Here is an 18,188-nt window from a genome sequence, read left to right on the forward strand (position 1 = left end):
GTGTTTGACAAATATTACAATCTGTAGCTATATGACTCACTGATGAGAGGGAAGGCGATGTTGAGGGGGTCCACACTGGACACAGCGTGTTTGACAAATACTACAACCTGTAGCTATATGACTCACTGATGAGAGGGAAGGCGATGTTGCGGGGGTCCACAATGGACACGGCGTGTTTGACAAACGGGTCATCAGGGTTTTCCAGCGAGTCCACCTGGATACCATACGCTGCTCCTGCTATCGCGTCCATTGCAAAGGCTCCGCAGAATCTGAGACAAACAAAATTATGTGCGAATGAGAGTGGCTCGAGACACAAATATGTTCAATCACAACAAAATACAATGTGCTCGCCCAATTGTTCACACAAACACCTGTGGGAGAAAAAGACAATGGGCCATTTGTCCCGCTCAACCAAATTCCCATGGGACATAGAAGGAAAAAAAGCACCAAGAGAGCTTAGGCGGCCTACACGGACCCAAGATGCAAAATAATGCAATAGGGTGCCATCTGAGAATATGCCGCTATGTTGTGTTATGTGTGTGTGTGTTATGTGTGTGTGTGTGTGTGTGTGTGTGAGTGTGAGTGTGAGTGTGAGTGCGTGTGTCTGTGTTGATGTTAGAGGAAAGACAACATTTTAAATGTTTAACGAGAACAATTAATTTACCAGATTGGCTGCATACAATGCACTACATATTCAACAGCCAATCACAGCGATACTCAAACTCGGCTTGGCGCGCGCCTTTGCTTTGCTCTATTCCCAATGCTGTTCTCCGATGTAAAGTACATAATTATGGTGGTTCATAATATCAATCATTCAATGCACCTTTTCACGTATTTTCAGAATTAACGTCAGAATGGCGCAGGGGGCACTATAGTAAGCCGAACCCTGCACACACACACACATGCACAAGTGCACACAGACGCACACAAACACAAACTCATAAGGCCTGAAGAAACCACCAGCCAACAGACAGGCATTAAACAACCAAACTAAGCAAAGAAACACTGACTTTTTCAGCTCCACTGGCTCCCCTGTCTCCGTCTTGTCCTTTGTGTGTTCACCAAGCTTGGACACAACGCGTTCCACAGCCGGCATCATCTGTAACAACAAAGACGCATTCTACAGACCTCTCTTGTGTATTTTGAGAGTTCTTAACCTTCTCCGTGGACGACCCAGAGCCTCACAAAATCGTCTTTATCTCTGAAACTATTTGGAGTTTTTAATTGAGACTTCATGTACTCTCCAATCACCATACGGCCTTCTTATTTGTTTGTTTGTTTGTTTGCTTAACGCCCAGCCGACCACGAAGGGCCATATCAGGGCGGTGCTGCTTTGACATTTAACGTGCGCCACACACAAGACAGAAGTCGCAGCACAGGCTTCATGTCTCACCCAGTCACATTATTCTGACACCGGATCAACCAGTCCTAGCACTAACCCCATAATGCCAGACGCCAGGCGGAGCAGCCACTAGATTGCCAATTTTAAAGTCTTAGGTATGACCCGGCCGGGGTTCGAACCCACGACCTCCCGATCACGGGGCGGACGCCTTACCACTAGGCCAACCGTGCCGGTCTGGCCTTCTTATTGCCCAACTGTTGAAAGATTATTTTTGTAAACAAACATGACGTAATTTGAACTACACAGTCCGGATGATGCGGGTCGTGGACGACCCATTTGGATCAATGAAGTTAGGCATTTTAAGCTGTTTATCCTTATTCGGATGGCTAGGGTCGTGTACAACCCATACTCTGCAAAGAGGCGGAAAAACGTTCATTACTACTCGGATGGCGTGGGTCGTGCGACCCATACTTTTAACGTTGATTCAATCCTTTCTTGGAAAATATGGGTCGTACACGACCCACATCATCCAGACTGTGTAGTCCAAAGCGTGATCCCGTGAAGGTTAAACAAGCTTGGCATATTTTGAGAAAAAAGGGTGTACTCCACACAACATTTGAACATCCCTCCACTGTGAGGCAGTTTCATACCGACACAATTTAAACAAAATGTTGCCGTCTTCTTCTTCTTCAGCGTTCCAGAATTTTTCTGGTTAAGTGTGAGCTCGTTTGCCCATTTGGGTTCCCCACACTATACTCTGAGAGCATAGTCAGCTCACTCCGTTTTCGTCGAGTATGCATGCTAGGTATTTTCGTGTTTCCATAACCCACCGAACTCTGACATGGATTACAGGATCTTTTCCGTGCGCACTTGGTCTTGTGCTTGGGGGATAAGGCGCTATTAGGTCTGCACATTAGTTGACCTGGGTGTTCGAAAAAATCTCCACCCTTAACCCAGCAGGCAGCCGCGGCCGGGATTTGAACTCATGACCTTCCGATTAGAAGGCCGGCGTCTTATCCACTACGCCACTGCGCTCGCCGCTAACCCTTGTGAAACCTAAAGTGAGTTTGACTCTGTTCGTGCCATACTCCGGAAGCGAGGTACGTGCAATACTTCTCACGCTTGCTTTGGTAGCGGCAAAGACGGACAGCGTGAGACATGCCGTCATCACATTTAGCCTTGTTTAGTAGCGGCAAAGAAGGACAGCGTGAGACCTGCTGTCATCACATTTAGCCTTGTTTAGTAGCGGCAAAGAAGGACAGCGTGAGACATGCTGTCATCACATTTAGCCTTGTTTAGTAGCGGCAAAGAAGGACAGCGTGAGACCTGCTGTCATCACATTTAGCCTTGTTTAGTAGCGGCAAAGAAGGACAGCGTGAGACCTGCTGTCATCACATTTAGCCTTGTTTAGTAGCGGCAAAGAAGGACAGCCTGAGACATGCTGTCATCACATTTAGCCTTGTTTAGTAGCGGCAAAGAAGGACAGCCTGAGACCCGCTGTCATCACATTTAGCCTTGTTTAGTAGCGGCAAAGAAGGACAGCGTGAGACATGCTGTCATCACATTTAGCCTTGTTTAGTAGCGGCAAAGAAGGACAGCGTGAGACATGCCGTCATCACATTTAGCCTTGTTTAGTAGCGGCAAAGAAGGACAGCGTGAGACATGCTGTCATCACATTTAGCCTTGTTTAGTAGCGGCAAAGAAGGACAGCCTGAGACATGCTGTCATCACATTTAGCCTTGTTTAGTAGCGGCAAAGAAGGACAGCCTGAGACATGCTGTCATCACATTTAGCCTTGTTTAGTAGCGGCAAAGCAGGACAGCGTGAGACATGCTGTAGCCTTGTTTAGTAGCGGCAAAGAAGGACAGCGTGAGACATGCCGTCATCACATTTAGCCTTGTTTAGTAGCGGCAAAGACGGACAGCGTGAGACATGCTGTAGCCTTGTTTAGTAGCGGCAAAGCAGGACAGCCTGAGAAATGCTGTCAATTCACATTTAGCCTTGTTTAGTAGCGGCAAAGAAGGACAGCCTGAGACATGCTGTCATCACATTTAGCCTTGTTTAGTAGCGGCAAAGAAGGACAGCGTGAGACCTGCTGTCATCACATTTAGCCTTGTTTAGTAACGGCAAAGAAGGACAGCGTGAGACATGCTGTAGCCTTGTTTAGTAGCGGCAAAGAAGGACAGCGCGAGACCTGCTGTCATCACATTTAGCCTTGTTTAGTAGCGGCAAAGAAGGACAGCGTGAGACATGCTGTAGCCTTGTTTAGTAGCGGCAAAGAAGGACAGCGTGAGACATGCTGTAGCCTTGTTTAGTAGCGGCAAAGAAGGACAGCGTGAGACATGCTGTAGCCTTGTTTAGTAGCGGCAAAGAAGGACAGCGTGAGACATGCCGTCATCACATTTAGCCTTGTTTAGTAGCGGCAAAGAAGGACAGCGTGAGACATGCCGTCATCACATTTAGCCTTGTTTAGTAGCGGCAAAGAAGGACAGCGTGAGACATGCTGTCATCACATTTAGCCTTGTTTAGTAGCGGCAAAGCAGGACAGCGTGAGACATGCTGTAGCCTTGTTTAGTAGCGGCAAAGAAGGACAGCGTGAGACATGCTGTAGCCTTGTTTAGTAGCGGCAAAGAAGGACAGCGTGAGACATGCTGTCATCACATTTAGCCGTGTTTAGTAGCGGCAAAGAAGGACAGCGTGAGACCTGCTGTAGCCTTGTTTAGTAGCGGCAAAGAAGGACAGCGTGAGACCTGCTGTAGCCTTGTTTAGTAGCGGCAAAGAAGGACAGCCTGAGACCTGCTGTCATCACATTTAGCCTTGTTTAGTAGCGGCAAAGAAGGACAGCCTGAGACATGCTGTAGCCTTGTTTAGTAGCGGCAAAGAAGGACAGCGTGAGACATGCTGTAGCCTTGTTTAGTAGCGGCAAAGAAGGACAGCGTGAGACATGCTGTAGCCTTGTTTAGTAGCGGCAAAGACGGACAGCGTGAGACCTGCTGTCATCACATTTAGCCTTGTTTAGTAGCGGCAAAGGACAGCCTGAAACATGCCGTCATCACATTTAGCCTTGTTTAGTAGCGGCAAAGAAGGACAGCGTGAGACCTGCTGTCATCACATTTAGCCTTGTTTAGTAGCGGCAAAGACGGACAGCGTGAGACATGCTGTAGCCTTGTTTAGTAGCGGCAAAGCAGGACAGCCTGAGACATGCTGTAGCCTTGTTTAGTAGCGGCAAAGAAGGACAGCGTGAGACATGCTGTAGCCTTGTTTAGTAGCGGCAAAGAAGGACAGCGTGAGACATGCTGTAGCCTTGTTTAGTAGCGGCAAAGAAGGACAGCGTGAGACATGCTGTAGCCTTGTTTAGTAGCGGCAAAGAAGGACAGCCTGAGACCTGCTGTCATCACATTTAGCCTTGTTTAGTAGCGGCAAAGAAGGACAGCCTGAGACATGCTGTCAATTCACATTTAGCGTAGTTTCACCTTTTTGAGTTTGCCGGAGCTGAAGGCAGGGGAGAGAATGCTGCGTACTCGCCTCCAGTGATGGTCCCTCAGTGCCAGCAGGTTGTACTTCCAGGGCTCCACTTGGAACTCGAGCATTGGCTGCATGTCACAAAATATCAGACATGAGTTCACAGATACAGACCTGTTTACCCCCCCAAATGAAAATCAGGAATGCAGCTGGTACTTTTCCGTAATTTGAGGCATCTTTGGGTAATCTTTTTTATCAACCATAAACCAGCTCGAAAACGATTAAACGACACGTTTATTCGCGCGCTACCATGCAAAACAACGTACAAAATTGATAACCATGTTTAACAGTATTGTACTACACACACAGAAGCTCGATGACACACACACACACACAAACACACGACACCTGATATATAATATGCAAGTTAACTAAGAAAAGTTTACTTTATCTAAAAAAACAAAACCCCACAGTAGGAACAAGAGAGCTCCAGGGGTCCAGGGGTTGGGGGGTCTGGCTGAAGAATTTTAGCTATTTTATTAACAATTTGTAGCTTGTCCTTGATTTTAAACATGATAAATTGGTGTCAGCAGCCACTCATTATTTCTTTTAAAGTTAGTATTAAATAATGGCAATTTATCTTCATTGATATCTGCTCCCGACAACAACAATTTCACAGACAGAAAATGTCTAGGTTTTTTTTCCCACAGACTGAATTTTGCTTTGTTTTTTTGCTTTTTTGACAGCAAGGGGGGGGGGGGGGGGGTCCGGAACCCCTGTAACATCCCCCACCCCGCCCTTGGACTATTTACAGTCACTTGAAGATGCATGTGAACAAAACCACCTTACATTCTGTCACATCAGACATCCTGCATTAAAACCAGTCATGATAACTCTCTCCAGAAGCTACCTTTAATTTTAGAGGACCGATTCGTTTATTTCATTTAAACATTATTTTTGTTGTAAGTATTTCGATTCAAAGAACTGTGATCTTTGCTATATTGGAGAAATATTAATGGAGATCAGTTTTAGGCTCAGAAAAACTTGAATTTCGGCAACAGCCAAGTAACTGATGAGCGCGACCATAGACCTACATCTATGTCTCTGGCGCGACTGACCGTAGTGAGAGATCGGTTCGCAGGTCTGAGAGATTCTGTGGAAGTAGAGACCTAGGTCAAATAAACTTGATGCGAAGCAGGCTCATGTTTTGCCAAACATAATTTCGTGTTTTTGTTTGTTTCCATGTTCATTTGTGTACTGCATTTTGTTAAAACTAATGCTGCGTCTAACCTCGGGACACGTGCCGCGACGTGACTCGTAACTGACTAGCTTTGTTGTTGCACTGATCTCAAGTTGATCACCAAAATGAATGTGGTTCGCTCTTCTTAAACTTCACCAGACACCGCCACTTGACTTAATAGTTTTGCCGATATTTCTGTACAACTTTCGCTTTTTTGGTTAGCATTTCGTCCCCACAGAGATTGGCCCTATATTACCCTTCGGACCAATGTCGATCTCAAATCCGCGGAATCCGCCAAATACCTTGCTATGCACAAGCGCAGAAAAGGCTGTTTCGGTCAGCCTTGAAATCACAGTCCTGGTGACTACCACAATTTCGACTTCGAATTTTCACGCACGAAAAAGGTTCTCTCGACCGGAATTTCCGGAATTTTCGGTAGTATTCCGTAATACCGGAATTTAGACCCCAAATCCGTAATAATTCCGGGCAATCCGGCAGGGTAAACAGGTCTGCAGATAACATAAATATCAGCAATAAACAATAGAAATAAGTACAGTGGAACCCCCCTTTTAACACTTTCGCGACGGGACGCTGATAAATCAGTAACAGCGCTGACACGCCCATGGACGGGACGCGCATTTTTCAGTATCAGTCATACAAGGTACAAGACTCGTGATTGCTTCCCGGTTTTTGAAGAATGCAATAAATTGAGTTGTTTCCCTTGATACACGTGGTTTTCTCTTCCGGCTTGATCAAATTAGTGCAGATTTGCGAGGTGTTTTCGAACAAAAAAAATGAATCGAAGGCGAGCCTTGTCACGGGAGGAGATTCTCCGGATGTTGGATCTTGAGGATCCTGTAGATCATGATACATCGTGTCGTTTTCGCCTCAAGAAAGCGATAATAGCAGTGATATTGAGGAAGAAACAGTCCTGTTGTTGCTAGTAGTAGTACGAGTCGGCAAACTACACGTGGTAGGGGGTGATACTGCTAGACGAACATGTATCTCGGAATCGTGCAGGAGCTATGGGGGTGTGGCAGCACTGATAACAATGGATGGCTGGAGCCTTCTAATCCTTTTGGAAATGTTCATAGGTGTACAGTTGGTACTTTGTTGTGAAAATGTGACTTATATTCAATATGGATTACCTAGATATTATTTGGTGAGTGTCACAGTTTTGTTTCATTTGAGTCAGGATGCTGTGAGTGAATGCGTGATTTGCTTGTTTTTTTCTTTGTACTGTCTCCTTATTTCTGTGTACAATGTTAACAATATTTCAGCTAATTCATAGGTTTTACACCTTGTTTGGTTATAACATTATTTATAATACTTTCTGTTAAAAAATAACTTTTAAAAAAAGCAGTGGAAAATAAAACACACAAAAAAACGTTAAAAAACACAAATTATCCCCCTTTCACCCCCCTTTGCTAAAACAAATCGCGTGACAAACTTATAAATAGCACGACTGAACTGGGCATCCATTTTTGAATTAGTACACAAAATTTGGTGGTGATTGGACTTAATTCAAGCTTGCTAGACAGATTTCTTTACAGTTACTGATTTTTGGGAAGTTTCTTGGTGGCAAGCTTGGGCAGGCAGGACGTTAACGCCGTGGCAGTGCTAGTCACAATAGTGTTAAGACCCCCCTATCTAAGACTCCCTCCTTTTTAAGACCCTGTTTTCTCAGACGTGTTGTTCATTACCTCTGTAAATATACCCCCATTTTAAGTCTCCCTCCTTTTTAAGACCCTGTTTTCTCAGATTTGTGGAGGTCTTAAAAGGGGGTTCCACTGTAATACAAGCAATAGATGAATCAAAAAATCAATCGGCAGCCAAAACACCCACCCGGACCCGTGCATCCACCCAGTTAATCAACCAATCATTAAAACCAGTGAAAGTGTCAGAATCTCAGATAATCATGTAACCAGGTGAGCAAAGAATCACCGTTGAGGGCAAAGCCTGCAGTCAAATAGAGTTTTTAGCGCAAAATTAAAAGCCCTATCAAAACTGCTACGTGAACGCAATGATTCGCAAGAGCATAGCAGGAGACAGCAGCAGCCCGACCCCATCACAAAATAGCTCTCTACAACAGAAAGGTGTCTGCCCGGCGACGTACAAGAAACATAGAGCTACTAAAAATAGCCAATGCTCCTCGCAGCCAGACAACTGTCGGCCAGCCAACTGTCAGCCAGCCAACTGTCAGCCAGACAACCGTCAGCCAGACAACTGTCGGCCAGACAACTGTCGGCCAGACAACTGTCGGCCAGACAACTGTCGGCCAGACAACTGTCGGCCAGACAACTGTCGGCCAGACAACTGTCGGCCAGCCAACTGTCAGCCAGCCAACTGTCAGCCAGACAACCGTCAGCCAGTCCAAAAAAGCTGCTGTGAAAGGGAGACCTTGTCACACTCGTCTCCCTTTGAAAGAACTAAATTGTTCCCAAAGTTCAGAGCCAGGACCCGCTTACCGAAGTGACAAGTCCCTTTCACTTTCGTTGAGATGGGACTAGCACAGAAATGCACCAATGGCTTTACGCCCGACAGAGTTGTCTTCCAGCCTGGCTTTACGCCCGACAGAGTTGTCTTCCAGCCTGGCTTTACGCCCGACAGAGTTGTCTTCCAGCCTAGTGTAAGGCTTTTATTTTTTATAGTAGCTTGACGTTTCTTGTACGTTGCCGGTTAAACACCCGTTGATTGTAGCGATTGTTTGTGATGGGGTTGGGCAGTGCAGAGAAGCTGCTGTGAAAGGGAGCCTACTGCGTCACCCTGTCACAAGTAGTACATGATCCAGACAACTCAATTCAAAATCCTTCATTATTACATTTTCTTCTTCTACAGTGATGGCGCTAATATTTTTTCAAACCGGTACACAAACTTTTATGATGAAAACTATCCAGAAAAAACGGTAGGCTGGTCATTGGAACCAGTAAGAGTCCAACTCAGAGTACTGGTTTTGTTGTTTTACCAGCGAATAACACGGTAGTTTTAAAAAATCAACCGTTAGGTTATACCGGCGGCCAATTATTTTCCGGTATTTTCTCTCTGTTAATTAACACCAATACTGTTCTAGGATGATTTTTTTCACCAGAAACCTTACAGTAATAAATCACAAGAAGACTATTCATTCACCTGGCGATTTGGAAAGGAGGCAAACTTCTTAACGAACAAATCTCGCAGCATGTCAGGGTCAGACACAACCACCGCTGGGCCCAGCGACATGAAAATTCTGAAAACAGCCAGGAAATAAAAAAACTGTTTACATTTTTGCAGGAATGTGACAACCAATTAACTTCAATCTAAAGAACTTTATCAAATGTATTACAATGAACGATATATTTGTTCTTTGATTATGACAAGCTGCATGAGAAGTAACTAAGACAAGATTGAGAATTGTTTGTGTTTAAGACCGTCAAGTTAATTCTTGAAACAGATGCTACATGTATGAGAAACTCACCAGAAACACACACACACACACCCACACAGGTATGTACGTGCATGGAATCATGTATGATTCCACACACAGATAACAGCACACACACAGTGACCTCCACCCCAACCATATGTGACCCTCCACCACGAAATGAGTCGCATGTCACCTCGCGCGGTTCTGCGCTAGGCTTGATGTAAGTCCGGAGAGTGTCTGGTAACAGTGTGAGGGTCACCTTAGTCACATGCTTATAACTCAAACAGTTTTCGCCCTTTTCTAAAACGGGTTTCACCACTGGATAAAGCGTAAAAAGCTCTTTAGGAAAATGTAAAAATATGAAATCATGCAAAGGTGACATGCGACTCATTCCGTGGTGGAGGGTCACATATCTGCAAAAATGTCCTTTCACTAAGGCTAACAAAAAAATAGTCTGTTTACGGTATCCCGACCGACCCTATTTTTTTCGCGCGACCCTAGACTTTTTTTTTGGCATTTGGAAGAGAAAAAAAATATATAATTTTTTTGGCAAAATAACTTAAAAAAAGGTTTTTGGGGAAAAAAATAAAAAAAATTAAAATAAAAAAATCCCGACCTACCGACCCTATTTTTTTTGCCTATGTTACCGTAAACAGACTTTTTTTTGTTGTTGACCTAATGCAAACAAGTTGCACCTTTCCAAAATAATTATCCCTGCATGCCAACTCTAGATAGCTATATCTGATGAAAGCAGATATTCTGTCATTCACTCACTTGCAAGTAAAAACACTAAATAAGAAAAACTAACTAAAATAAGGCGAAACATAGTCATACCCATACACGTGTCCATACTGCTGCATTCCTTTGACGAAGAAATCCGACAGGCCCTGTAACCAGAGCAAAAAGCAAGAAAATGGATGGGTTAAACTCTGTTGAAAACACAGAGCATGCTCACTGAACAAAGAGCATCCAAGTGTAACCGAGTGTCGGAACACAACAATCACCTCCGGAGGCAAAGCCCAGTCAAGCAGGATTGAGAATTTTAGAGCTAATTTCTTAGCCCTATAAAAACTGTTATGGTTTTGGGGTTTTTTTTTGCTTAACGCCCAGCCGACCACGAAGGGCCATATCAGGGCGGTGCTGCTTTGACATTTAACGTGCGCCACACACAAGACAGAAGTCACAGCACAGGCTTCATGTCTCACCCAGTCACATTATTCTGACACCGGACCAACCAGTCCTAGCACTAACCCCAACAAGAAGGGCAAAGCCCATACGACTCACATGCTTTACACATTTTTCCTACCAAAATACATGTGAAGGTCATCCAAGGTCATGCAACACAAAGCTGTTAATTCAAGACATAGGAAGTACAATGGTGCTTATTGGCTCTTTCTACCATGAGATATGGTCACTTTTAGTGGTTCACTACCTTATTTTGGTCACATTTCATAAGGGTCAAAGTGACCTTGACCTTGATCATATGTGACCAAATGTGTCTCATGATGAAAGCATAACATGTGCCCCACATAATTTTTAAGTTTGAAACAGTTATCTTCCATAGTTCAGGGTCAAGGTCACTTCAAAATATGTATACAATCCAACTTTGAAGAGCTCCTGTGACCTTGACCTTGAAGCAAGGTAAACCAAACTGGTATCAAAAGATGGGGCTTACTTTGCCCTATATATCATATATAGGTGAGGTATTGAATCTCAAAAACTTCAGAGACAAGAAGGGCAAAGCCCATACGACTCACATGCTTTACACATTTTTCCTACCAAAATACATGTGACCTTGACCCAAGGTCAAGGTCATCCAAGGTCATGCAACACAAAGCTGTTAATTCAAGACATAGGAAGTACAATGGTGCTTATTGGCTCTTTCTACCATGAGATATGGTCACTTTTAGTGGTTCACTACCTTATTTTGGTCACATTTCATAAGGGTCAAAGTGACCTTGACCTTGATCATATGTGACCAAATGTGTCTCATGATGAAAGCATAACATGTGCCCCACATAATTTTTAAGTTTGAAACAGTTATCTTCCATAGTTCAGGGTCAAGGTCACTTCAAAATATGTATACAATCCAACTTTGAAGAGCTCCTGTGACCTTGACCTTGAAGCAAGGTAAACCAAACTGGTATCAAAAGATGGGGCTTACTTTGCCCTATATATCATATATAGGTGAGGTATTCAATCTCAAAAACTTCAGAGAAAATGGGAAAAATGTGAAAAATAGCTGTTTTTTAGGCAACATTTATGGCCCCTGCGACCTTGACCTTGAAGCAAGGTCAAGATGCTATGTATGTTTTTTGGGGCCTTGTCATCATACACCATCTTGCCAAATTTGGTACTGATAGACTGAATAGTGTCCAAGAAATATCCAACGTTAAAGTTTTCCGGACGGACGGACGGACGGACGACTCGGGTGAGTACATAGACTCACTTTTGCTTCGCATGTGAGTCAAAAATGGGAAAAATAGCTGTTTTTTAGGCAACATTTATGGCCCCTGCGACCTTGACCTTGAAGCAAGGTCAAGATGCTATGTATGTTTTTTGGGGCCTTGTCATCATACACCATCTTGCCAAATTTGGTACTGATAGACTGAATAGTGTCCAAGAAATATCCAACGTTAAAGTTTTCCGGACGGACGGACGACTCAGGTGAGTACATAGACTCACTTTTGCTTCGCATGTGAGTCAAAAAGCCAGACGCCAGGCGGAGCAGCCACTAGATTGCCAATTTTAAAGTCTTAGGTATGACCCGGCCGGGGTTCGAACCCACGACCTCCCGATCACGGGGCGGACGCCTTACCACTAGGCCAACCGTGCCGGTGTAGGATCCGGTCCGGTCCCCCCTCTGAAGTAGTCCCCCGGGGGACCAATTCGTGGCAAAAACTGCTCTATAATGGTCCCCCCTTAGACATCCAGCCTCGTTTTTCTTAGGCATTCAAGCCATTTTCAATCTATATCTTCGTCCGGTATTATGTAGTGCACAGACAGCAATCTCTTTGTTTGACTATATTTTGCAGAAAATAAAATAGATCTGATTTATAATGCCGTTCAAAAGAAAAATCACATGAAATAAAATGAATAATAAATAAATACTGATAAGAAGAAATGAAAGCAGTCTCTGATTCTTTCCTTTCTTTTCTCTGAAATTGCTGGTAACATTACTAACATTGTAACAAGAAAAACGAGGCTGGATGTCTAAGGGGGGACCATTATAGAGCAGTTTTTGCCACGAATTGGTCCCCCGGGGGACTACTTCAGGGGGGGGACCGGACCGGATCCTACACCGGTTATAAAAACTGTTATGGGTACACAAAGGTTCCCAAGAACACACAAGGAGACTCCAGCAGCTAGACCCTATCACAAACAGAACTTGAACTACAATTCACAGGTGTCAGCCACGTAAAATAGCGTGCGCTCTTTTAACGGCCGACAACTGCAGAGCCAGATGCTGTCATTTCTCATTTCTCATTTCTCTTTACTTTATTGTCTCATCGCTGGGAAATTCGGGTCGCTTCCTCCCAGTGGAAAGCTAGCAGCAACGGAGTCGCGCTACCCAGGTGTCTGCGTGTTTAGGTGTATTCAGCCACCTGCACTTATGGCAGAATGACCAAGGTCTTTTACGTGCCATTGTGATGACACGGGGGTGGGACATGGCTTCCATCTCTGGGTCTGCACATCAAGGGTGAGGCAGTTAAATTGTCTCCCTGTCACACAAGCAAGGATTGAGGCACAATACCCTTATTTAAAGAAGACGGTGCCCCTCCAGGCATGGGAATTTGAGAAAAAAAATATCGGAAAACTAGGGGGAGGGGTCCCCCAGAATGTTTCTGAAATCTAGTATAAAATCTGTGCAATCTGGGAGTATGTTTCGTGAACTTTACACAGCAAAAAATCTGACCAAATTTAATACATATTTTGTATTGCCAGTAACCAACGATCATTTTAATCCTTTAACTGAATTAATCTTATTTGAACACTCACTCTTTATTTGCAAAAGTGACTCACGCGGGCACGGAGAAGATCCTGTAATCCATGTCGGAGTTCGGTGGGTTATGGAAACACGAAAATACCCAGCATGCCATGCCTACTCAACGAAAACGGAGTAAAGCTGACTATGCTCTCAGAGTATAGTGTGGGGAACCCAAATGGGCAAACGAGCTCACACGTGACCAGAACAATTCTGGAACGCTGAAGAAGAAGAAGATTGCATACACACCAATAATGACCGATAAACAACTTACTTCCTTAATGATGCTGGGCATGTTGCCGATTAAGGGTAACGGTCTCACAGCTTGTAGACCCATCTTGCCGAAAGTGCTCGCCACTCGCCATTTCTGCCTGCAAACAAAAGTGACTTGTTTAGCGGTGAAGGGGTCCACGGGCGTGTAATACTAAGGCCAAAAAAAAAAATAGGGTTTACGGTAACCCGACCGACCCTAGTTTTTTCGCGCGACCCTAGACTTTTTTTTGGCATTTGGGAAACAAAAAAAAAAATCTTGTTTTTTTGGCAAAATAACGTAAAAATATGGTTTTTGGGGAAAAAAAAAGAAAAAGAAAAAAAAACATCCCGACCTACCGACCCTATTTTTTTGGCCTATGTTACCGTAAACAGACCTATTTTTTTTGTGGCCTAAAGTCTAATACTGGGGTGTAAAAATACAAAATATTTACAGACATTGTGATTTCAGTGTAGCAATTACATGGCCAAGTATTTTCCACACGTCCAAGAAACCGGAAACATGCGTCTTTGTTATTGCGAATATGAAAGGAATATTCAGCAACTTCCTGCAGAATATGGCCCGATGATCGGAATAGGGCTGTGTGAGCCTATCCAATCACAACCCCCCAATTTCCCCACGTGTCTATCAGAATAGCAACATCACGGCTGTTCCTAGCTTGCGTTTTAGTGTGAGTTAAAAATAGTCGAGCAGAGGGAATAGTTTGGCTACCAGCAGCTGCAGCCAGCCCACTGTTAAGCTCGGTTGCCTGTTTTACCCAACTGCTTCCGTGCTATACTTTGTTTGTTTGTTTATTTGTTGCTTAACGTCCAGCCGACTACGTAGAGCCATATCAGGACGAGGAAGGGGGGATGAAGGGGGCCACTTGTCAAGCGATTCCTGTTTACAAATGCACTAACCCATTACTTGTGTCCCAGCAGGCTTTAGTAAAACTAAATTAGTACCTACTGGAAGATTACCAGTTTCCAGTATGTTAAAATAGGCTTAACCTATCTACTGCTGGACTTACATCAGAACACTAACAGATTAAACTATACATGAATCGCGAGACAAGCGGCAAGAGAAGAGATTTTTTGGAAAAAATACAGGTGAATGAGCAAGAAGGCAGAAAAAAGAAAAGAATTCATGAAGAAAAAGAGAGCATGACAGGAAAGAGGAACCAAAAATCTACCTAACAGCAAACTAGAAAGCTCCTGCGGTTCCAAAAACAGGAGGGGCCTTTAATTTCATAACCGCAGTGCCCCACTGCGGGACCGCGCTATACTGGGAGATCGGCCCGATCAGTGCATAGCACTGAGAGAGCTACCAGCTGCTGTGTTATCCCTGCTGTGGGGAAAGGATGGATGCTAAAAATAGCCTGCAGCCAAAGAAGCAGAAATGAAGCGCTGGGAACAGCCGTGACATAAGTATGCTCGTAACACTTACCAGAAGAGGAGAAGAAGGTAGGCCAGGCAGGGCACAAGGAGCCAGAGGTAGAGACTGGAACAACATGCATCAACTGCCATCATCACGCTGTTTGGCCACTCATGCACCACGTCTCACTGGAGCAATGCTTGGGTCTAAAATCGTCGTTTTAGTCCTTTCCTCTAGCTGCTACACATTCGGACAGCCAGACTAGTTCTGTTGAAAACGAAACTGATGCCAATTAATAGGAAGAAATAAAATAAACAGCAAGAGAAAAAAAATTGATCACTATTTAATAGTATTAATAGAACGCTGGTCATTGAATGCGAATAGTGGGAAGGTCGGAGTTCGATGATAGGTTTTATTTGTCGAACATTTTCCAAGAACACTCTGAAAGACATAGAGAATACTACATGGCTTGCTGTGTCGTACCAGAGGTTTTTTTTTAAATATTGAACTGCGAGCAAAAGTGAGCTGTTCACTATTTGAAAAAGCAACGAGTGTAAATCTGGTACGAAACAGTAAGCCATGTAGTATTCTGTTCATCCTACATATGGGTATTTTACTGAAAATGTCCTGCAGTGGAGGCAGCTAAATTGAGGACGTTTGTTTTGGAACCTCGATCTCTTCTAAAGCCTCGTGCAATCTATTACGTCAAAGCAAAGAAACGTCACTCTGAAAGTGTGGCGTGACGTGTTAGTTCTAAAAGTTCGAGGGTAATTAACGAGCGCAATTTTTTTCTTCTATAATGACGTTTGTCTCGGTGACTTTGGCATCATAAGCAGTGGAAAAACAGGTCCCTGCCAGACTTGCTTGACATGACCTCATTTACATGATCTACACACGTGTGATTTGAACGATTTTTTTCTGACGAGTGTCTCTCACATATAATGTAGGATAAAAAAGTTATTTTTGCAATTTTGACTGGAACAACATGTCTCAAGTAGGACAATATCAAGTCTTGCAAAACAAGAGCACAACTGCCATGAGGAACATTGCAAAATTAAGCCAGTCTATGATTGTACACCAGTTGGGAAAGCCTTTACGGCTTTAATTTAGTCTTTACATTGATGAACACAGTCTGGTTGCATGTCTATCGTATCGATCAACACTATTCTGTGTATATTTATGATATATATATATATATATATATATATATATATCTGACAGTCATAATTATAATTTTAGGTAGGCTTATGTGCCGGGCTGGTGAAATTTATGGCGTGCTAGTAAATTTCTTTTAAGTTACTCGTCCGGTTGGTGAGTGAAATATTTTGAGATTTGGCCATCCCTGAAAATGCTGATGCTGGCTACCTATCACTAAGAAGAAGAAGAAGATTGTGATAATTGATAATTAATTCAGTAATATTCATACTTCTTCTTCTTCCATATTGTGACCACGGTCATTTTGGCTGACCATTATGTCACATTGTGGAGGGTTGCAGATTCCAAAGAGTGAGAAAAAAAAAAAAAAAAAAAAAAAAAAAAAAAAAAAAAAAAAAAAAAAAAAAAAAAAAAAAAAACCTAGCTAGAATCTACTGGGGGCTGGGGAGTTCCTGCACAATGCAGGAACTCGACTCCTGCGCAGTGCAGGAGTCTGGGGCCTGGGGGTGTGAGAGGAGGAGGGATGAAGGGGTCTCGTTCCAGTCCCTGATTGTTCTTGGGAGGAAGCTGTTCTTTCTGTAGTTTGTTCTCGCTGGGATCCGCTTGAATTGCTGTCTCTCTGTGGGGACTCCTCTTCTAGCCCTTGGGGCGAGTAGGTGTAGCTCCTCGCACCTCACATGTGCGGATCCCGATGTGATCTTCTTCAGCATGGAGAGCCTGGCCTCTTTCCTGCGTTCTTCTAGCGAGGGCCACTCTAGTTCGTTGAGCATGTCGTCCACGCTGGCCGTCTGTTTGTGTCTGTTGAGAACAAAACGAGCTGCCCTACGCTGCACTTTTTCAATCTGACTGACCTCTTTGATCTTGTGCGGGTCCCAGACTGTGCAAGCGTACTCGACTATTGGTCGGACAAGTGATTTGTAGGCTAGTTCTTTTGTCTTTGGAGATCCGATTTTCAGGTTTCTCCTCAGCATGCCTAGTGCACTGTTGGCTTTGGCACACACGTTGTTGATGTGTTTGTCCCAACCTGCATCTTTCTGAATGGTGACGCCCAGGTATTTGATGGCGTCCACCGACTCCAGCTGGTGGTCATGGAGCACGTAGTCGTGGGGCTTGGTTGTTCTGCTTCGAGTCATTGGGAGGGTGTTGCATTTGTCAGGATGGAATGACATTTCCCACTCTTCTTCCCATGCTTCTAAGCTTCGCAGATCGTCCTGGAGACTCTCGTGGTCTTGTTGAGAAGTCACTGGCCTGTTCAGCATGGTGTCGTCTGCAAACAGGCGCGAGCTTGAAGTGACTCTGTCCGGTAGGTCATTGATGTAGGCTAGGAAGAGGCATGGGCCCAGCACAGATCCTTGGGGTACTCCTGACTTGACGTCAGTATAGTCAGACTCTGCCCCTTCCACGACGACTGACTGGCGGCGCCCACTGAGGAAGCTACTCTGACATCATGGTTCTCGTCCCTTCTCACATACAATTCTCAAGAAAACCCTTCAATTAACAGCAATGGAAAAGAAAATGTGAACCAAAGGGCTAAAAGCAAAGCCAAAGCTAAACAGTGTTCACGTCACGTGTTCACATTGGAGCTGAAGCGACAGAAGTTACAAATTACGAACCCAAAGCGATACAGCGAATGCAAACAGCATTCAGCATTGTCCAATTATGAAACCTTCAAGCGCAAGAATATTTCTGTTTTACCTGTGACATGCAGACGACTTGCAGACGACTTGCAGACGACGTGAGGCGCCTCTCGGACAAGCGAAAGTAGAAATGGCCGCTTCGTCGCACTTCCGCTATCGACTCAAGGGACGCTATTCACCAGATAAATTAATGACAAGTCAATAGTGTCCATTTCGTTGCAGAACTGATCAGCTGATTGTCTAATACTTTAGTAAAACGCACCAGTCCTGCCTCTGTGTGTGCACGTGTGTGTTTGTTTGTTTGTGTGTGTGTGTGTGTGTGTGTGTGTGTTACACCGTC

The 18,188-nt window shown here is 44.2% G+C and overlaps 2 protein-coding genes across 2 annotated transcripts in view; both read right to left on the reverse strand.

Moving 5' to 3' along the window:
* The window catches only part of LOC138949719 (cytochrome P450 3A7-like), a 109,950-nt gene extending 91,930 nt beyond the window's left edge, over positions 1-18,020 (reverse strand). The window contains exons 1-8 of the mRNA XM_070321514.1: positions 17,907-18,020; positions 15,129-15,323; positions 13,707-13,803; positions 10,282-10,334; positions 9,174-9,270; positions 4,816-4,935; positions 1,011-1,099; positions 127-269 (exon numbers count right to left, since the gene is read on the reverse strand). Of these exons, the coding sequence (XP_070177615.1) occupies positions 127-269; positions 1,011-1,099; positions 4,816-4,935; positions 9,174-9,270; positions 10,282-10,334; positions 13,707-13,803; positions 15,129-15,211 (682 nt within the window). The 5' untranslated portion in view covers positions 15,212-15,323; positions 17,907-18,020. The remainder of the gene's footprint in view (positions 1-126; positions 270-1,010; positions 1,100-4,815; positions 4,936-9,173; positions 9,271-10,281; positions 10,335-13,706; positions 13,804-15,128; positions 15,324-17,906) is intronic.
* LOC138950039 (uncharacterized) lies at positions 16,643-17,470 on the reverse strand. The gene has a single exon (XM_070321823.1). It carries the CDS (start codon positions 17,468-17,470, stop codon positions 16,643-16,645), a length of 828 nt encoding a protein of 275 aa, XP_070177924.1.
* Positions 18,021-18,188: the final 168 nt, after the last annotated feature.

This window comes from Littorina saxatilis, linkage group LG16 (assembly GCF_037325665.1).
Source record: "Littorina saxatilis isolate snail1 linkage group LG16, US_GU_Lsax_2.0, whole genome shotgun sequence".
NCBI lineage: Eukaryota > Metazoa > Mollusca > Gastropoda > Littorinimorpha > Littorinidae > Littorina > Littorina saxatilis.